The sequence below is a fragment of the Canis lupus genome, chromosome 14, assembly GCF_003254725.2.
Source record: "Canis lupus dingo isolate Sandy chromosome 14, ASM325472v2, whole genome shotgun sequence".
NCBI lineage: Eukaryota > Metazoa > Chordata > Mammalia > Carnivora > Canidae > Canis > Canis lupus.
In genome coordinates this window covers 13,629,426-13,652,233 of record NC_064256.1, presented here as the reverse complement: position 1 = coordinate 13,652,233, position 22,808 = coordinate 13,629,426, and the positions used below count along the sequence as shown (strand labels likewise).

The window sequence follows — 22,808 nt, the reverse complement described above, 5'->3', positions numbered from 1 at the left end:
CCAATTCGAACTGAGGGACATTCTATAAAATTACCAGCCTGCATTCTTTGGAAATACCAATCTCATACAAGACAAAGAGTGAGAAACTGTTCTAAGTTAAAGGTAAGTAAAGAAACAAACCACCAAATGCAAAACATGATTCTGGACTGGATCCTGTACCAGAAAAACAAAAGCTGTAATAGGAGACATTACTGGGCAATTAATGAAATTGAAATGAGTATGGATAAGATGAAAGTATTACCCTGATTTAAATTTCTTACACTGATAGATGTGATTATATAAGAGATTATATTTGTCCTGAGGAAAGACACAAATGAAGTATTATGGGGTAGAGAGTTGTGATGTATGCAGGAGGGAGAGAATTATGACCAAATGTGGCGAAGTGTTGAGAATTGGCAAAACTAAGAAACAGCCTATAGAAATTCTTTGCTCTATCCTTGCAACTTCTCTAAAATTCTGAAATTATTTCAAAACAAAAACTTTTAAAATTATCCTTTAAGATTAAATAAATATTAATGTGGGAAATTTTCACCATAAACAATTAATTGATAAAATCAAGTTTCACAAAATGGTATGATTTATACAAGGGCTTTAAATAGTGACAAATTATGGAGCTTATACCAGAGCGTAGATCAATACATACCTTTCTTCAGTAAAAAACAAAACAAAAACAAAAACAAAAACAAAAACAAACAAAACCCAAATCTGCTATGGAAAAAAGCTATACTGGATGGTGCTAAGTGATATTCTGGCACACATGGTAACAAACATTTCATCATCATTGTACTTTGAATGATACTGGTCTTATATAACATCTTTTGAATCAATCAATCAATCAATCATTCAGTCAATAACTAACTAAATACTTTTTAAATTATGTATATGCATTTGAAAGAATATACATCAAGTTATAGAAGTTAACTCTGGGTAGTACACAACTGAAGATAATTTTTATTTTCTTTCTATATTTTGTAAAATATCTGTAATGAGAATATGGATTACTTTTATAATGAGAAAAGGAAAAGTAAACTTTTAAAAAAGAATAAGGGAAAAAGAACTTAATAGCAAGAAACCAGACTTCTTGGAATTTGAATCCTATGTCAAAACATGACATTTTCTTATGTCTACATACTGCCAAGATTTTCCTAAAAGGATCTTACTTACAGCTGATCTTGAAGCTCCACAATTATATATTCTAATTGTTCCTTTTCCAATTTATGGGCCAGATCAGAATCTTCGATCCTCTGAAGTAGTATCTTATTCTGGGAGACAGATTCAGACAGCTGGTTCTCTCGAAGTCGTAAGAGTTCTTCAAGATAACCCTGAAAATACAGTATCAACAAGATAAAGCAACTGCAAAATTCTAATGTATATTTTGAAGATAAATACTGAGTAGGTTAAATGCTATTCTTTCCATATCATAATGAAATAATCTCAAAGTATTGCTGATGAAGTAGTAAAAAGATCATTTTAAATGAATATAAAAATTTAATGTGTATTTCCTATCCTTAAAGCCATTCCCTGATGTTCAGTAAGATATGTTTACTGGAGGTGGGTAAACTGGAAGTTTGCACCTTTTGAACCCCTTTACCCATTTTACTCATCTCTACCATGTTATAGATTCCTGGTGAACAGTTTCTTCTTTTTTTTTTCAAAGGCAATGTATTTCTTTAGTCTTAATAATGCTTTTGCTTTAAGGTCTATGTTGAATGATATTAATATAGAATTCTTTTGTTTCATATTTGACTGCTTTATCTTTATCCTCCTAATAAATGCTAAAATCCCAAACATATAACTGAAACCACATACAGAAGAACAAATGACTTATTTTTAATTTAATTGAAAAGTTTTTAGAGGGTGAGAGGGACAGAGAGAGACAGGGAGAGAGAGAATCTTAAGCAGGCTCATGCTCAACATGGAGCCCAACGTGGAGCTCAATTCCACAACCATGAGATCATGCACTCAAGCTGAAATCAAGAGTCAGATGCTTCACTGAGCCAACCAGGTGCCCCTAAATGGCTAATTTTTATATTAAAACATAAAATTAGAAGAAGATGAACAAACAAAAGCCTCTTTTAAGACCTTCCCTGATTTTTCATCAAGACAAGGACAATTCAAGAACAGAAAGGAAACAAGCAGTGGGTCAGCACTTACATTCAGGTAAGAGATCTTTTGGCAGTGACAGTCCAAAGACAGTAACAAGAATCAAATGAAATGAATTTTGGCAACTGATAAATACCTTCTGTTCCAGGGTTAGCTGATACTTTTGTTTAACTCTCTTACACTTGTTGAACCAACTATTCTCATCCATGATGAAAGGAGGCCCGACATTTTCTGGAGTGCTGCTTTCACTACCACTGCTTCCCAAAGTCCTCAGCTCTTCCTCATCACTGCTGATACTGTCAGAACTGGGAAGATTAAACATTTAAAAATAAAGTTAGTATGTTTTACTCCATTAAGAAATACTTCTCTATTTATTAAGCTACTGGTGAACAAACTCCAAAATATTTAGCACTCCATGTACAATTATAATAATGATATTATGAAGACTTTAGCTTCCTGAAAAAAATGACAATCTAGTATAGACTGCCAACTCCCTCTCACACAGTCAAGCCTTGAGATGTTACAGAAGTTCAAATGAGGCTTACAGACATAAGGAATTAACACAAGAACTGTGAGAATGTTCTGAGGAGAGAGAAAAGATTTCCAGATAAGTGAACCAGAAAACCTAGATGTTTTAGAAAGAAATTTCTGAGTTTTTTCTGTCTCAGGTAGAATCACTGCCTGTCCAGTATCCACTGCAGTGCAGACAAACAGCACTACCAGCCTAATGTCAGTGAGATATAATAGGTTAGTGTTTGAGGTCAGCTCAGCTTTAGCAAAGAGAAGACAATAAGAGGTTCAGAAAAACTAGTCACTTCTAAGCATTTTCCACTGGGGAAAGAAGAAGCAGAGGTAGAAGAGAGGAAGCACTGCTTACAATCCATATCTAAAATTCCTAATGCTATCCATACAGGAGGACAAAATAAGGTTAAGAGAAAAAAATAAGAAGAAAAAATTAAATGAAGAAGTGCAGTAAAACGGATGTCTGGTTTAGAAGAGGAAGTGTTATATTTAAAGAGAGAGAAAAATACATTTTGAAATATAAGCATGATATTGATATAAGCAAAAACAATACAAATATTCTGTAAAATCTTCAAAGTATTAAATAAAATCTCTAGCAAATGAAGAAGCAAAATATGAAAATATAGTATATTCAAAACAAAAAATAAGATGACAGAATAATCCCTAATACAAAATAAGTTACAAAAATCTTAAATGGGTTAAACTCAAGAGTAAAAGCCAAATTTTTAAGTTTAATTAAGACAAATAAGGACTGGAATGCCTGGGTGGCTCAATCAGGTAAGTGTCCAACTTATGATTTTCGCTCAGGTCATGATCTCATGTGTCATGGGATCAAGCCCCCATTGGGCTCTGTGCTCAACGTGAAGTCTGCTTGAGATTCTCCCTCTCCCTCTTCTCTCTGCCCCTCTCCCTGCTCACATGCAATTGCTCTCTAAAATAAATAAATAAACCTTAAAAAAAGACAAATAAGGACCAACAACAAGTTGCCTACAAAATACATATGAATACAGAACAATTAAAGAGATGGAAAGCACACCAAGAAAATATGACTCAAAACAAATCCAGGTCAGAAATCATAATTTCATAGGTTTACACAGATATAATGGTAGAAAATATCATAAGGATCAAAGAAAGATATATATTTCATTTTCTGTGATCTGTGTTTGCACTTGTTGGGCTCCAGAATCTAGGGACCAAGTATGTTGCAAATATGAATCAGAGACCTCTCCATAAGGAAAGACCCTATCTCCAAGGAGATGCTCTCAGTTAATGATCTAGAAAACAAATCAATAAACAAACACACACCAAAGGAAACTTGCCTGTCAAGAGCCATGGTTTTTAGTGATCTAGAAAAAATAAAGCAGTGGCTCATGATAAACAGCTCTGAAAAAACAGACAAACAGAACTTCTAAAAAAATTTATATTTGACATTAAAAATTAAATGGATGTACTAATAATCAGATAAAACCGAAGAGGGAATTAATAAAACATATGAAGAAATTATAATTATTTATTAAAGATTTTCAAGATACTTAGAAAAAATAACTGCTATGCTAGAATAGCATATCCAGCAAAATTATCTTCCCAGAAATAGGGCAGTATAAGCGTACATATTCAGAAAAATAAAACCTGAGTGCTGTACCAATAAATTCTCCTAAAAGAACTTATAATGATCATATTCCAAGAAAAAGAAAATGATCCAAGAAGAAGCAGTGAGCAAAGAAAATTTGAAGCTTATAAGTAAACCTTAATATATATTGAGAGCATGAAACACTAACAATGATGCCTCCTTTGTGGAATTTTAAATACATCAATGAGAGACCTACAATTCTGGATAACATTAGCATATGTCAAGAATGATATGACTAGAGTTAAAATTATACAAAGTCCTCATTTATATGAATAGGTAGTAAAGATACTAACTTTAACTTTTAAAAATGCATATTAAAATCAATGGAGTATCAAAACAAGAAGAGAAGTATAGTATGTAACTCATACACTAGTAGAGAAATAAAATGGGAGGAGAGGAAAAAATCAATACAGAAAGAAAAGAAAGAGAAAAGGAGAAATAGAGAAAGGGTAGAAAAAGAAATGCCAAAAATGTAGAATAGAAAGCAAAGAGACAGAGGCATCTAGTGGCTTGGTCAATTAAGCATCTGACTCCTGATGCAGGCTCAGGTCATGATCTCAGGGTCATGGGATCAAGCCCTGCATTGGGTTCCAAGCTCAGCAGGGAGTCTGTTTGAGATGCTCTCTCTCCCTATTCCTCTGTCCCCACTCCTGCTCTCTCTCGCTCAAATAAATAAATAAATCTTAAAAAAAAAGAAGGCAAAGAGTACAACTGTAGACATCAATCCAAATGTATCAGTAAATGTCCTAATCACCTCAGTTTTTTTTTTTAAGATTTTACTTATTTATTCATGAGAGACACACACAGAGAGGCAGAGACATAGGCAGAGAGGGAAGCATGCTCCTTTTGGGGTGCCCGTTGTGGGACTTGATCCCAGGACCCCGTGGTCATGACCACTGAGCCACCCAGATGCCCTCACTTCAGTTTAATGAGGACTGAGTGTTACATGCAACTGATGAATCACTAAATTCTACCCTTGAAACTAATAATATGCTATATGTTAACTAAATTGAATTTAAATTAAAAAAAAGAAGACAAAGTCTTTTAGACTAGATTTTTAAATTCCAGTTAAGTATATATTGATGAGCATTGACTAATATACGGAGCCGCTGAATCACTGTATTGTACACTTGAAAGTAACATAAAATGGTATGTTAACTACACTGGAAATACAAAATTCCAGTTAAGTACTATTTTTAAAAGATATACCTAAAAAAAGGACACGTTGAAAAGCATTCTATTTCATAAATTCCTGCTGTACATTTTTTCATATATTAACATATCTGAAATCAGGATACAACTTACAGTTGATGACATCTTACCTGCTGCCAAACCATTTTCTCATATATTAATGTCTCTGAACTGATATACAACAGAAGGCATGTCAGGTTAGATTAAATATGGTTAAAAAAGATTAAAATATAATATAAAATGCTAACCTAAAGAAAATTGGTAGGACTCTATAATAGACAAAATGGACTTTAAGAGACAAAAAATTACTACATATTTATAGCTACTACATATTGACAAAAAATTCATTATTTCAGGAATATCTAAGAATTCAAAACTTAGATGTATCTTTTTTAAGTTAGATTCAAAAACCAAAAAGCAATAATGTAAACTACCACCTAAAAAAAACTGAAAAATCAGATATGACAATGAAAGTAGTAATCAACTCAATTAAAGAGATGAAGCATAAGTAATAATAAAGGATACAGAGTAGCAGAACAGTCATAACAAGCACAGTCTAATGAATATACTACCCAATCATTAGAATACTGACCAATTCTAGGCCAAATTCAAGAAACTATTATTATATAGCCCTACAAATTTCAAGAAACTATCATTATATAGCCAATCACAACTGTAAAAAAGCCCTGAAAATATGTGAAAATTAAGAATTACATTTCAAATATTCTTTGGTCAAAAAATTATAATGGAAATTTTACTTAAAACAACTAGAATAAAAAACAATTTATCAAACTTCTATAAGTTTATAAAGCCAAAGTAAAGTAGTACTTGAAGGGATATTTGTAGCCTTAAATACTTATAAGAAAAGAAGTAAATTTAAGTACTAAGAAAAAAAAATCATAAAAATTCTCCATAAACTGGGTATAACAGATATATCTCAACATAATAAAGGCCATATCTGACCAACCCACAGCTAAAATACTCAATGGTAAAAAGCTGGAAACCTTACCTCTAAGATCAGAAGACAATGTCACTACCATTATTCAATCTAGAATTAGGAATCCTAACCAGAGCAATTAGTCAAGAAAAATAAATAGACATTTTAATTGGAAAGGAAGAAGTAAAACTGACAGTTTGAAGATGACAAGATATTACATATAGAAATCCTTAAAGACACCATCAATAAACTGTTAGAATAAACAAGCTTAGTCAAGATGCAGAATATAAAATCAATATACAAAATAAGCTGTGTTTCTACACACTAATGACAAACTATCAAAAGAATTAAGAAAACAATCCTATTTATAATTACATCAAAAAGAATAAAATACCTTAGAATAGATGTAAGAAAGTGAAAGCCCTGTACACTGAAAACTGTAAGACACCGATGAAAGAAACTAAGGCACAAATGAGCTTCAAGACATTCTCTGCTCATGAATTAGAAAAATTAAATTTGTTAAAATGATCATGCTACCTAAAGCAACCTACAATTCAATGCAATACCTATCAAAATTCAATGGCATTTTTCAGAGAACTAGAACGATCTTAAAATCTGCATAGAACAGCATACACCAAACAGCCAAAGTAATCCTGAGAAGGAATAGAGCTGGTGACGTTGCACTTACTGATTTCAAAATACATTACAAATCAACAGTAATCAAAACAGAATGGCACTGGCATAAATGCAGACCTACAAATGCTAGTGTCGATGTGGAGAAAAGGGAGCCCTTGTGCACAGTTGGTGGGACTGTAAATTTGATACAGCTACTATGGAAAACAGAATGGAGTTTCCTCCAAAAACTAAAAATAGAACTACTATATTGTCCAGAAATTCCAATTCTGGGAATATATCCAAAGAAAACAAAACACTAACTTGAAAAGATATCTACACCCTACATTCACAGCAGCATCATGTACCATAACTGAGACATGGAAACAACCTAAGGGTCCATTAGTAGATGAATGGATAGAGGAGATGTGGTACATGCATACAACAGAATATGAAAAATTCTGTCATTTGCAACAACAGGGATAGACCTTGAAGGTATTATGCTAAGTGAATAAAGCAGAGAAAGAGAAATACCATATGATTCCATTCATATAGCAGAATCTAAACACAAACACATGCACACACACATACACACCCCACACACAAACTACTAGAAAAAGAGATCAGGCTTGGGGTTACTAGAGGCAGAGGGAAGAGAGAGGAGGAATTGGAGAAAGGGAAGGGGAATTAGAATAAGGTGGTCAAAAGGTTCAAACTTCTAGTCATAAGATAAATAAGTACTAGGGATGTAATATACAACATGATGACTGGAGCTAACACTGCTGTATGAGTATAGGAAGGTTTTTTTTGGTTTTTTTTTTTTTTTTTTTGGCTTTGTCACAACTTTTATTTTTTTTATTTTTTTTAATTTATTTTTTATTGGTGTTCAATTTACTAACATACAGAATAACCCCCAGTGCCCTCACCCATTCACTCCCACCCCCCGCCCTCCTCCCCTTCTACCACCCCTAGTTCGTTTCCCAGAGTTAGCAGTCTTTACGTTCTGTCTCCCTTTCTGATATTTCCCACACATTTCTTCTCCCTTCCCTTATATTCCCTTTCACTATTATTTATATTCCCCAAATGAATGAGAACATATAATGTTTGTCCTTCTCCGACTGACTTACTTCACTCAGCATAATACCCTCCAGTTCCATCCACGTTGAAGCAAATGGTGGGTATTTGTCATTTCTAATAGCTGAGTAATATTCCATTGTATACATAAACCACATCTTCTTTATCCATTCATCTTTCGTTGGACACCGAGGCTCCTTCCACAGTTCGGCTGTTGTGGACATTGCTGCTAGAAACATCGGGGTGCAGGTGTCCCGGCGTTTCATTGCATCTGTATCTTTGGGGTAAATCCCCAACAGTGCAATTGCTGGGTCATAGGGCAGGTATATTTTTAACTCTTTGAGGAACCTCCACACAGTTTTCCAGAGTGGCTGCACCAGTTCACATTCCCACCAACAGTGTATGAGGGTTCCCTTTTCTCCACATCCTCTCCAACATTTGTTGTTTCCTGCCTTGTTCATTTTCCCCATTCTCACTGGTGTGAGGTGGTATCTCATTGTGGTTTTGATTTGTATTTCCCTGATGGCAAGTGATGCAGAGCATTTTCTCATATGCATGTTGGCCATGTCTATGTCTTCCTCTGTGAGCTTTCTCTTCATGTCTCTTGCCCACTTCATGATTGGATTGTTTGTTTCTTTGGTGTTGAGTTTAATAAGTTCTTTATAGATCTTGGAAACTAGCCCTTTATCTGATATGTCATTTGCAAATAAATTCTCCCATTCTGTAGGTTGTCTTTGAGTTTTGTTGACTGTATCCTTTGCTGTGCAAAAGCTTCTTATCTTGATGAAGTCCCAATAGTTCATTTTTGCTTTTGTTTCTTTTGCCTTCGTGGATGTATCTTGCAAGAAGTTACTATGGCCGAGGTCAAAAAGGGTGTTGCCTGTGTTCTCCTCTAGGATTTTGATGGAATCTTGTCTCACATTTAGATCTTTCATCCATTTTGAGTTTATCTTTGTGTATGGTGAAAGAGAGTGGTCTAGTTTCATTCTTCTGCATGTGGATGTCCAATTTTCCCAGCACCATTCATTGAAGAGACAGACTGTCTTTCTTCCAGTGGATAGTCTTTCCTCCTTTATCGAATATTAGTTTACCATAAAGTTCAGGGTCCACTTCTGGATTCTCTACTCTGTTCCACTGATCTATGTGTCTGTTTTTGTGCCAGTACCACACTGTCTTGATGACCACAGCTTTGTAGTAAAACCTGAAATCTGGCATTGTGATGCCCCCAGATATGGTTTTCTTTTTTAAAATTCCCCTGGCTATTCGGGGTCTTTTCTGATTCCACACAAATCTTAAAATAATTTGTTCTAACTCTCTGAAGAAAGTCCATGGTATTTTGATAGGGATTGCATTAAACGTGTATATTGCCCTGGGTAACATTGACATTTTCACAATATTAATTCTGCCAATCCATGAGCATGGAATATTTTTCCATCTCTTTGTGTCTTCCTCAATTTCTTTCAGAAGTGTTCTATAGTTTTGAGGGTATAGATCCTTTACATCTTTGGTTAGGTTTATTCCTAGGCATCTTATGCTTTTGGGTGCAATTGTAAATGGGATTGACTCCTTAATTTCTCTTTCTTCAGTCTCATTGTTAGTGTATAGAAATGCCACTGACTTCTGGGCATTGATTTTGTATCCTGCCACGCTACCGAATTGCTGTATGAGTTCTAGCAATCTTGGGGTGGAGACTTTTGGGTTTTCTATGTAGAGTATAATGTCATCGGCGAAGAGGGAGAGTTTGACTTCTTCTTTGCCAATTTGAATGCCTTTAATGTCTTTTTGTTGTCTGATTGCTGAGGCTAGGACTTCCAGTACTATGTTGAACAGCAGTGGTGAGAGTGGACATCCCTGTCTTGTTCCTGATCTTAGGGGAAAGGCTCCCAGTGCTTCCCCATTGAGAATGATATTTGCTGTGGGCTTTTCATAGATGGCTTTTTTTTTTTTTTTTTTTTTTTTTTTATGATAGTCACAGAGAGAGAAAGAGAGGCAGAGACACAGGCAGAGGGAGAAGCAGGCTCCATGCACCGGGAGCCCGACGTGGGATTCGATCCCGGGTCTCCGGAATCGCGCCCTGGGCCAAAGGCAGGCGCTAAACCGCTGCGCCACCCAGAGATCCCGTCATAGATGGCTTTTAAGATGTCGAGGAATGTTCCCTCTATCCCTACACTCTGAAGAGTTTTGATCAGGAATGGATGCTGTATTTTGTCAAATGCTTTCTCTGGATCCAATGAGAGGATCATATGGTTCTTGGTTTTTCTCTTGCTGATATGATGAATCACATTGATTGTTTTACGGGTGTTGAACCAGCCTTGTGTCCCAGGGATAAATCCTACTTGGTCATGGTGAATAATTTTCTTAATGTACTGTTGGATCCTATTGGCCAGTATCTTGTTGAGAATTTTTGCATCCATGTTCATCAGGGATATTGGTCTGTAATTCTCCTTTTTGGTGGGGTCTTTGTCTGGCTTTGGAATTAAGGTGATGCTGGCTTCATAGTACGAATTTGGAAGTACTCCATCTCTTTCTATCTTTCCAAACAGCTTTAGGAGAATAGGTATGGTTTCTTCTTTAAACGTTTGATAAAATTCCCCTGGGAAGCCATCTGGCCCTGGACTCTTGTGTCTTGGGAGGTTTTTGATAACTGCTTCAATTTCCTCCCTGGTTATTGGCCTGTTCAGGTTTTCTATTTCTTCCTGTTCCAGTTTTGGCAGTTTGTGGCTTTCCAGGAATGCGTCCATTTCTTCTAGATTGCCTAATTTATTGGCGTATAGCTGTTCATAATATGTTTTTAAAATCGTTTGTATTTCCTTGGTGTTGGTAGTGATCTCTCCTTTCTCATTTATGATTTTATTAATTTGAGTCTTCTCTCTCTTCTTTTTAATAAGGCTGGCTAATGGTTTATCTATCTTATTAATTCTTTCAAAGAACCAACTCCTGGTTCTGTTGATCTGTTCCACAGTTCTTCTGGTCTCGATTTCGTTGAGTTCTGCTCGAATCTTTATTAACTCCCTTCTTCTCTTGGGTGTAGGATCTATTTGCTGTTTTTTCTCTAGCTCCTTTATGTGTAAGGTTAGCTTTTGTATTTGAGTTCTTTCCAGTTTTTGAATGGATGCTTGTATTGCGATGTATTTCCCCCTTAGGACTGCTTTTGCTGCATCCCAAAGATTTTGAACGGTTGTATCTTCATTCTCATTAGTTTCCATGAATCTTTTTAATTCTTCCTTAATTTCCTGGTTGACCCTTTTATCTTTTAGCAGGATGGTCCTTAACCTCCACGTGTTTGAGGTCCTTCCAAACTTCTTGTTGTGATTTAGTTCTAATTTCAAGGCATTATGGTCTGAGAATATGCAGGGGACAATCCCAATCTTTTGGTATCGGTTCAGACCCGATTTGTGACCCAATATGTGGTCTATTCTGGAGAAAGTTCCATGTGCGCTTGAGAAGAATGTGTATTCAGTTGAGTTTGGATGTAAAGTTCTGTAGATATCTGTGAAATCCATCTGGTCCAGTGTATCATTTAAAGCTCTCGTTTCTTTGGAGATGTTGTGCTTAGAAGACCTATCGAGTATAGAAAGAGCTAGATTGAAGTCACCAAGTATAAGTGTATTATTATCTAAGTATTTCTTCACTTTGGTTAATAATTGATTTATATATTTGGCAGCTCCCACATTCGGAGCATATATATTGAGGATTGTTAAGTCCTCTTGTTGAATAGATCCTTTAAGTATGAGATAGTGTCCCTCTTCATCTCTCACTACAGTCTTTGGGGTAAATTTTAGTTTATCTGATATAAGGATGGCTATCCCTGCTTTCTTTTGAGGACCATTCGAATGGTAAATGGTTCTCCAACCTTTTATTTTCAGGCTGTAGGTGTCCTTCTGTCTAAAATGAGTCTCTTGTAGACAGCAAATAGATGGGTCCTGCTTTTTTATCCAGTCTGAAACCCTGCGCCTTTTGATGGGGTCATTAAGCCCGTTCACATTCAGAGTTACTATTGAGAGATATGAGTTTAGTGTCATCATGATATCTATTCAGTCCTTGTTTTTGTGGACTGTTCCACTGAACTTCTTCTTAAAGGGGAATTTTAAGAGTCCCCCTTAAAATTTCTTGCAGAGCTGGTTTGGAGGTCACATATTCTTTTAGTTGCTGCCTGTCTTGGAAGCTCTTTATCTCTCCTTCCATTTTGAATGAGAGCCTTGCTGGATAAAGTATTCTTGGTTGCATGTTCTTCTCATTTAGGACCCTGAATATATCCTGCCAGCCCTTTCTGGCCTGCCAGGTCTCTGTGGAGAGGTCTGCTGTTACCCTAATACTCCTCCCCATAAAAGTCAGGGATTTCTTGTCTCTTGCTGCTTTAAGGATCTTCTCTTTATCTTTGGAATTTGCAAGCTTCACTATTAAATGTCGAGGTGTTGAACGGTTTTTATTGATTTTAGGGGGGGATCTCTCTATTTCCTGGATCTGAATGCCTGTTTCCCTTCCCAGATTACGAAAGTTTTCAGCTAGAATTTGTTCAAATACATATTCTGGCCCTCTGTCCCTTTCGGCGCCCTCGGGAACCCCAATTAAACGTAGGTTTTTCTTTCTCAGGCTGTCGTTTATTTCCCTTAATCTATCTTCATGGTCTTTTAATTGTTTGTCTCTTTTTTCCTCAGTTTCCCTCTTTGCCATCAACTTGTCTTCTATGTCACTCACTCGTTCTTCCACCTCGTTAACCCTCCTCGTTAGGACTTCTAGTTTGGATTGCATCTCATTCAATTGATTTTTAATTTCTGCCTGATTAGCTCTAAATTCTGCAGTCATGAAGTCTCTTGAGTCCTTTATACTTTTTTCTAGAGCCACCAGTAGCTGTATAATAGTGCTTCTGAATTGGCTTTCTGACATTGAATTGTAATCCAGATTTTGTAACTCTGTGGGAGAGAGGACTGTTTCTGATTCTTTCTTTTGAGGTGAGGTTTTCCTTCTGGTCATTTTGCTCAGTGCAGAGTGGCCAAAAGCAAGTTGTATTGGGAAAAAGAGAAAAAGAGAGGAGAGAAAGAAGGAAAGAAAAGAGAAAGAGAAAAAAAAGGGAAGAAAGAAAAAAAAAACAAAAAAAAAAAAAAGAAGAAAAAGAGAAAAAAAAAAGGAGAAAAAAAGGGGTTGGGGAAGGAAACAAATCAAAAAGCAAAAAAAAAAAAGAACCACGGGGCAGTATCTTCTGATTCTGTGTACTTTAAGTCCCTTGGCTTCTCCTGGAAGTTGTCAGTCTAGCTGGTCTTCTGGGGGAGGGGCCTGTTGCGCTGATTTTCAGGTGTTAGCAGTTGGGGGAGCTGCTCTGCCCCTGCCTGGTGCAGGGCTCAGTGGGGGTTGTTTACCCCGTGAGGCCGCAGGAGGAACAGCCCCAGTGGCAGGGCCAGCTCTGGAAACCTGGATTCAGCTCCGGCAGGAACTCCGTCTGCAGGGCCTGGAGGCTCTGGGGCGCGGCCGCTGATCTGCTCAGCTGGGGCAGGAGCGTCCTCGCTGTCCTGGGCCCTCCCGGCCTCTGCCTGTCCCGGGGGGGGAGGCCGGATCCTGGGCTGTGTCCCGGCGCCCTGTGCTCCGGGGCCTGCGCTGTTGGATTCGCGCTCCCGGACCACGCAACCCCCTCCGCGGAGCTGCCGCCCAAGCCCCGCGGAGCTGCCGCCCAAGCCCCTCCGAGCTGCTCCTGGAACCGCGCAGCCCCCTCCGCACGGAGCCTCTTCCTCTGCCCGAGCCCCTCTGAGCTGCTCCGGGTCCCGCCGTGCGCGCTGCAGCCCTTAAGGAGCTCGGTGCACTCTCCTGGGGCGCAGGTGTCTGTTAGTGTTCCCGGGAGCCCGAGGGCATCCCCGCCCTCCTGGGTCCTGCTCCACCTCCCCGCGAGCCCCTTTCCGCCCGGGAAGGTCGGTGCAGCTCCTGCTCTCCGGGACGGGGCTCTCCTGTCCTGGGGACACTTGCCCCGACCTCAGCCCGGCTCCTCGCGGGGCCCCTCCCCCTTGGAGGCCTTTGTTCCTTTCTTTCTTTTTCCCCCCGTCTTCCTACCTTGATAGATGCGTGAACTCTTCTCACTGTAGCATTCCAGCTGGTCTCTCTTTAAATCTCAGGCCGAATTGATAGATTTTCAGGATAATTTGAAGGTTTTCTAGGTAATTTGGTGGAGACAGGTGATTTGGAGACCCTACTCTTCCGCCATCTTGCCCCTCCCCTCTATAGGAAGGTTTTTAAGAGAATAAATCCTAAGGGTTTTCATCACAAGGATAATTTTTTTCCCTTTTTTTAATTGTATCCTTATGAGAAGACAGATGTTAGTTGAACCTTTGTGGTAATCATTTCACAATATATATGAATTAAACTTTTATTCTGTAGTCCTTAAATTTATACAGTGATATTTATCAATTATTTTTCAGGGGTGTCTGGGTGGCTCAGTTGGTTAAGCATCTGCCTTTGGCTCAGGTAATGATCCCGGAGTCCCTGTTTAGCAGGAGAGTCTGCTTCTCCTTCTGCTCCTTCCCTCCACTCGTGCTCTCTCTCTCTGTCTCTCAAATAAATAAAATCTTTTAAAAAATTGAAAAAAAACCTATAAAATTGACAAACTTTGGCAAGAATGATTTTAAAAATTAAGCAAAAAAAGGGTTATGAACACATAAGGCAAAAGATAACTAGAAATGAAAAGAGATAGAGATTAAATCTCTGAACATGACAAATTTAAATTCTAATAAAATATAATCTACCAAACCTGAATCAATAGAAAATCAGAATGATTATATGACTACCAATGAAATTAAATTAGTAATATTTTAAAACTTCAAAGAATAGAAAAAGAAGACTGATAATAAGGAAGTTCCTTGCAAGGACAAGAAAGAAAATAAATACCTACCTACAATGACTCCAAGGAACTATATAAACACTTCATATACATTATCTCCTTAATCCTCATGAAAGATCCATGACATATCACTCTACTATTTAATAGATTCATCCAACAAAGGAAGATAATAAGAATAAGAGATAAGTAGTTTGCTCAAGGTCACCCTAGTAGAGGAATTGGTATTAAAAAGCTTTAAAAAGCTTTAAATAAAATAAAATAAAATAAAATAAAAAGCTTTTAAACAATATTACACTGCCTTTCAACATTTCAACGGCCAATAATACTATAGCTTTCCAAAAAAGCTGAATGGGTGTTAGACAAATAATATGGCTAAGAAGGTAAACTGATGCCAGGTCACGAACGGTCTATATGATTTGCTAAGACTTATTTCTATCCTATTCACAAGAAAAGTTGATACTGATAAAAGTCTCTTATTCTAAAAGACAGAAATTCTGCAAATATTTTTGGTGGAAAAATGATAAGAGTTTCAGAAATATTCATATATTTTAAAGAACAAAATATTTTACAATTTTTTACTGAGGCAATGAAAGAAATATCAGTGATATAAAAGGAAAAATAGTTTTCTTTTATAAAAAAATCTTATTTACTTATTTATTTATTTATGAGAGACACGTAGACAAAGGCAGAGACATAGGCAGAGGGAGAAGCAGTCTCCCTGTGGGGAACCTAATACAGGACTTGATCCTAGGACCCCAGATCACAACCTGAGCTGAAGGTAGCACTCAACCAGTGAACCATCCAAGTATCCCTTTTTATCAAATCTTTATAATGCTTTACTATTTGTAATTGTTAAAAAGAGAGTAAGAATTATGATCACCTTCATTATTCCTTTACTTCTTATAATTAAGCATTTATTTTTTAAAAAGAAAAAATAATGGACCTTAATTTAATTTAAGGAGGTAATAATGATGGTACCAAAGGATTTATTGATGGATCCTATGTGGATTATGGCAGAGAAAATTCAATCATGATATCAAAGTTTTGAGCATAAGCAGCCAGAATGACAGAACTACCATTCTTGGAAAGGGAAAGGTTAAAAGGAAGAAAAGTTGGGAGCTGAGAAATTGGGAGTTCAGTTTTGTACATGCTCATTCGAGATGCTTTACCACACATCCAAGTGGAGGTGGCAAGCTGGCAGCTAGATATGTTAGTCTAGAGTTTAGGGCAGTGTTCCAGGCAGAAATACACATTTGGGAAAGAGTAGCATAGATATAGTATTTAGATCCATGAAACTGGAGCAAAGTACTTAGCGAATACACAGAGCAAAGATGATTTGGGAATGATCTCTGCAACAGTCTAACATTTAGAGGATGGGGAAATAAGGAGAAACGGGGAAGAGGAGTAAGGAGGAGCCAAAAGGAGAAGTGATCTCTTCAAAGCACTCACATGTATCAAACTGCTTGAAAGTCAAACACTGAGACAGATGAGGAAACAATTAACTACTAGATTTGGCAATGAGACATTATTGCTAACTTTGACAAGAGCACTTTCAGGGGTAAGTATTAAAGCTCAATTTGAATAGCACAAGGGAGAATGGACGCAATAAATAAATAAACTGGAGGCACAGTTTTGTAATAAAGGAGAGGTGGCTGAAAAGTAGCTCAAAATGACTATGGGGAAAGTTTCTCTGTTTTGTTTTTAACACAGGAAAAATAACACACCTGTATGCTGTGATGTGTGGGAAGATCTAGAAAAGAAGGAAAATTAGCAGAAGAGGACAAGAGTTTGGGTGAAGACCTTAACATAAGAGGGATGATGGGATGTAGTGCACAGGTCATAGGACTGGTTTTCCATAGCAAAATGATGATCTCTGTAAGAGCCAGGGAAAGGCAGAATATATAGGGTAGAATGTCTAGGGAGGGCAATTTAACAGCAGATGGGACTTAACAGTCTTCTTTGTTTTAGCGATTTTGTTTGTAGAAATGTGCCTCTTTAAGGAAATAATCATGTTGAAGTACAAAGACTTAGCTATAAGAATGCTATGACAACATTATATTTAAAAGCAAAAAAGTGAAGGCATCTTAAGAGAGCAATAATAATTAGCTACTGGACATTACAGGCCTAAAATCCATTCAAACAAAAAGGTTTAAAGATGTTTAAAGTTACATTAAGATGTAACTCAGAAAAGCTCAGTATTCTCACTGGCACACAACCTAAAACTAAAAACCAGTTTTAAACATAAAATATATTTTAGGGGGAATCCCTGGGTGGCACAGCAGTTTAGCGCCTGCCTTTGGCCCAGGGCGTGATCCTGGAGACCCGGGATCGAATCCCATGTCAGGCTCCCGATGCATGTCTTCTCCCTCTGCCTATGTCTTTGCCTCTCTCTCTCTCTCCCTCTGTGTGACTATCATAAATAAATTAATAAATAAATAAATAAATAAATAAATAAATAAAACATTTTGGGATGCTATCTATTAACATATTTCACATATATTGCTTCAAAAGGTAACACTTCATTTAAAAAGACTAATGGTTAATAAACATTTTTAAAAGATTAGCAGCACCAGTAATCAAAAAAATGCAAATTAAAACAAAAGGAAAAAACTCCAAAGGATACCATCTTTCAGTTACAGAATTGGCCACTTTTATTTATTTATTTTGCCACACTTTTATACTTAATTGGCAATGGTGGGAGGCAGGCAATCTCACATATTGCCTATAGAAACTAAATAAGCATGGCCTCTCTGGAGGTCATTTTGACAGCCTATTTCAAAAGCTTTAATAATATATATGCTTTATCCAAGAAATTTAACTTAAAGAAATAATCATGGTCTGTTTAAAAAGATGTAGTTACAAGGTTATTAATTCCAATAATGTATATGACAGCAAACAACTAACTGAATGTATCCTAAAGGTCTAACAATAATTGAGTAGATACATTATATAAATAATTAAATTCTATTCATTTAGGGAAATTATGCTGTAGTAGGATAGTTAATGACATGCAAAAATGTCCATTATACAGTATTAAGGGAAATAAGTATTACATGTATATTATGATTCCATCTTAATTAAAAAATATATCTATGCATAAAAAGGCTGGAAAGCTACTCACCAAAATGTTAATGCTTCTAGAAGCTGCTTCTTAAAGGTAAGATTATGAGTGACTTAAACTTTCTTTTACCTACCTGTCTTCATTTTCTAATTTTTCTATAATTAATATGTATTACCTTACCAATAAATTAAAAGCAGTAATTTTGTTAGGGACAGACTTTTACAGTTTCCTAAAATTAGAAACTGAATAGGGCTTTTTTTTTTTTTAAAGATTTATTTACTTATTCATGAGAGACACAGAGAGAGAGGCAGAGACACAGACAGAGGGAGAAGCAGACTCCCTGCAGGGAGTCCGATGTGGGACTCTATCCCAGGACCCCGTGATCATGCCCTGAGCTGAAGGCAGATGCCTAACCGCTGAGCCACCCAGGTGCCCCTGAATAGGGCTTTTTAAAAATGTATCGAACATAAGCATATCTCATGGAAGCCACCATGTGTTTAAACTACTGGTTCTTTATGACAATCAGGATAGTTTAAATCCTAAAAAGAAGACCACCTCTGTGGTCAGTAACGCAAACTTGTTTATGACTAGGTTCACCTGGTATTTCCCTTCTAATTTTAGTGTTCTTTTCATAAGATAGTAGAAATCCCTCAGCATATAAAGGAAAGGAAGCTTTTTTTGCATGTTTGGATTAGTGAATCAAAGAAAGAGGAAGTTGCATAAAAATTTAGACAAAAAGTGGTTAAGCAAGTTGGAGAAAGAGCATGTATCATCAGATCCATTCCGAGGGGACCAGTTGAAAAGGTTCCATTACTGTAAAGTGTTGTAATAATTACTACAGCCTCTTATGTAAGTATGAAGGAAAAATTAGTTTTTACATTTATCTTTGTATCTTAATTTAGGTCACTTCCTAAATCCCTAAAAATAGCCTTTCTACTTACATGTTAATGGCCAAACACCTAATGTCCCGCTGTCATCTTGCTCTTTAATTCCAGACCTGTGGCATATTCTACACAAACTAGCTCTAAAACTATGGACAAGTTATTTAGCCTCTCTGCATTTTAGTTTCCTCATGTATAAAATTAGAATAGTGGTGCCTATGTCACTGGCTTCTGAGGATTAAATGAGTTAATAGAAGGAAAGCACTTTGAACAATGCCTGAGATACAAGTAAGTATTCAATAAGTATTATCACTATTCTTTTTACTAGTATTATTTTTGAACTATTTATCTTCATAAAATGTAAATATAAAATCCAATATATCCCAAACAGTATAATTTTTTACCTGTTCAAAAATTCTTGCTGTATTCCTTTTTCAGATCTAATATACTAGAATTACCCCTTTTCCCAAGTGATCCACTTACTCAAGTTAGAAATCTTGGTACCATAATACTGTGTTACTACTTCTCCCTCACCACCTAAAGTATCTTAACACTGTCAAACAGTGACTTCTCTTACTAGATGGCGATTATTTTGGGGACAAGGACTAAACTCTTTTTCAGAATTTCATGAAGTACCTACACTCCTGACAGCTATGTATCCTTGGCAGTTAGGAAAATTTCTTTTCTACATTAGGTCCTCAATAAATCCATCTTCAGTATGTGTGCATGTGTGTATGTGTACGTGTATTACTCTTTCTGTTTCCCTTATAGCTCTGGCCTGATATTAAACAATAACAGTTTTAAAGCATATAAAGATGATCATTCTATTCAGGAAACCAATTACACAAGGAGACCTTCAAAAAAATCTATAGATTTCATCTGATTCATTTTCAATGCTGATGAGATTGTAGGAGATTCTTAACTCTCATACAATTCTGGTAGTAAGATAAATTGGTACAACTCCTTTATAAAGATACACTTTAAGGGCCATAACATTTCTCATTATATTTGCCTGAGTAATTGTAAATTCACAGTAGAAACAAAAAGAAAATTGATTTGTACAAAATGTTCATTATTTTTTCCTTTATAATGGAAGGAAAATGGAGAATCTGAATGATGGATTTCAGTTTTGAACTGTCAATGTACTATTATAGAGCTATTAAAGTTATCATTATAATGACTAAAGCAATAGAAATACATGCTATTCTCAAAAAAACTGTGTTTATGCTGGAACTGCAATTATGTAAAAAGTGTATTTACATAAACACTAAAAATGCAAATGGAGTCTATAATTTTGAACTATTTCTGATACTGAAATAAAAGCAATTTTAATCAGATGAATATATTACACAAGATATTCAACTATAAATTAAGATTTTAATAATATATTTAAGATGTCAACTACCTTTGGGTAAACTTCAAATATGGTGTGTAGTCTATTACAGCAGGAAAGTTTCCATCCAATCCCTCTCCCTTGAGGCAAAAGCTAAGACAAGAGACAATAAATATGTCACATAATACATAAACCTTTAAATTGATGTTAAATGTTTTAAATAATCTTTGTTAGAGACATCTGTTTTATCAAATTGCAGGTAAATTTTTTTATTTATAATTTAAATGTTACTTTTTAATGTTACTTGTTACAAATAAACGCCTTAATAAAGATACTCTATATTCACTATTGATGACAAAGGAGTGCACAAGTTAATACACTCTAATATGAATATATTATGCAAAAGAAAAACTGAGAAATCTGTTCAAACATTATTGGACACTACCTTGGTCTTCACTGGATTTAAGATGTTACTGGTGGATTTTCAAATGAAGACTTGTTCATGTTTACATACAAATTCTTACCTGATATTGACTACCTCCTTAAAAATTGACTAAAAGAATAAAAAAAAATAAAAATTCTGACTAATTAGAAAATGAAAGTTTTCTAAACTACATGAATAGGTGAAAAGGTTTGGGTCTTAGGCCTATAGAGAATGCTAAAAAAAAAACAAAAAAAAAAAAAACAAAAAAAAACCTTTTACTCTTTAGTCCATTCTTTTTGAGGTCTTGGCAACAGGAAAATTTAGGTTGAGATTTGCCCAAAGTCATACTGGGAGTCTTATAAAGCCAGTAAAGCAACTCTAAATCACCTGGTCTCCCAATCCAGTAGTCTTTGCTTTGATTGATGGTATATCCAATTGGATAACAAAAAAAAAGTGTTTAGTTTTATGATTACCATTATTAAAAGAAAAAAGTACATCTTCTAGGAACATAAACAATAACATTTACAAGATGTATGTGGATCTTTTTAAAAAAAGTCATCTGTGAACTCCCACCTTCTAGTTTCGTTAGTAAGTTTGCCTGTTGAAATACCATTCTAATGTGTTAGTATCAAGGGTATGTATGTACTTTTTCATACTTGAATAAGGAGTCATCAAAAGTGTCAATACTTTGTAGGAGCTTTACCTCATTTACAGAACTATTACTAATGTATCTTTAAGACACTTGCTTTCAGCCATTTATATAGTATCAATGGGTTACAACAAGCCAACAGTTCATGCATTTATCCCAGGTTTTCTTTCTTTCTTCCTTCGTCTTTTTTTTAATCAAAAAACAGAATTGTGAAGGATTCAGACAGAGCCAGCAGCATGACAGGTGAAAAAAGTAACACATTCAGAAGGATTAAAAAAAGAAGATCCATATTAGATCTATCATATTCATATTCTAAACAATTAAGCTAATAACTGAATACTATTTTATTAAATTTTAAATAGAGGAAAATTATACCGACAAAATGAAAATATTTTGAAAAGGAAGTGATTAAAAAAAGGTAACCTCAGTGGAAATGAGCAATATTATTATTATTATTATTATTATTATTATTATTATTTTGCAATATTATTTTTTGATTCAAGATCTAACAGATTTTCATTTAAGTTTTATACTTTGTTGAAACTCTTGGAATATTAAGTGATATTTTCCAAAAAATTATAATATTTCCATCATTCTTATGTTTGAGTTCTTGTTATAAACAAACCTTTTACTTTTAGTATAACCTGGATCAATTAAAGAATGTAAAAAGATACTCCCATAAATCTGTGAAAAACTTACATTTATATTTTTAGCACTTATGATCTTAGTCTGAAATCATCTTATTGATAGTAAAGGTAAATATTAATAATATTTTTGATGTTCTAGATACATAATAGAAGCCCAAGACACCCAATATATCATGCCAGGATCTTTTTAATTTCAATACATGAGATAATGAAAATCTTTCTGGCTTTGAATCTTTTAGTGCATCTTCTTTCATTTTAAAGCAGTCGCTGAAAAATACTAAGAGATAAGATCCAAAAACTTCCTTCAGTGCTAGCAGGGTATATACTTTTTTTTCTACTGGGTTAATGCAGTCTAGGATTTTTTGCCCAACCTAGAAAGCAAACAGGACAGTTAATTCCTTAACTCTCAGTCTCTTTGCCCAATCTAGAAAGCAACATGATAGTTAATTCCTTAACTCTGAGAGTAAATTTCTAACTTCTGAGAGTAAACCCAGTCAGACAACTGATGTCACAGGATAGGGAACAACATGAATCAAATATCAATATCCAGCTGTATGCTTTACTTATTAGCAAAACAAAACAAAACAAAACAAAACAAAAAACCCTAAGTAGAAACCATTATGAGGTCAAATAACTTAAAAACTGAACACATTTAGATTAAGTACCTGAAATCGATAGCATTGAGTCCAAGCAGCATGCCAGCAAGCATATTTGCTTCCTCACCCAAGACAATTGCTCCATCTTCATAAAATCGTCTAAAAAATGAAACGGGTAAATATATAAATATTAAAAGCAGACTGAAGTTTCATCTATAGAAATCAGAGACCAAACTAAAGTAGAAAGAACTAAATTTTAATTAATTTATCAAAATAAAAACTATATGGATCATCCAATTCTTGTAGATACTTAGGAAAACAATGC

General features: G+C 35.5%; 1 protein-coding gene across 14 annotated transcripts in view; it reads right to left on the bottom strand.

Moving 5' to 3' along the window:
* RUNDC3B (RUN domain containing 3B) overlaps nucleotides 1-22,808 on the bottom strand; it is a 167,450-nt gene that overhangs the window by 49,251 nt on the left and 95,391 nt on the right. For all 14 annotated transcript variants that reach the window (XR_007401982.1, XM_035698462.2, XM_049093522.1 and 11 more), the window contains 4 exons: nucleotides 22,553-22,642; nucleotides 20,240-20,320; nucleotides 2,240-2,408; nucleotides 1,165-1,322 (listed from right to left, as the gene is read on the bottom strand). Coding sequence is in view for 13 of the 14 variants with exons in the window: in XM_035698462.2 (XP_035554355.2) it covers nucleotides 1,165-1,322; nucleotides 2,240-2,408; nucleotides 20,240-20,320; nucleotides 22,553-22,642 (498 nt within the window). In the remaining variant the exon portion in view is untranslated. The remainder of the gene's footprint in view (nucleotides 1-1,164; nucleotides 1,323-2,239; nucleotides 2,409-20,239; nucleotides 20,321-22,552; nucleotides 22,643-22,808) is intronic.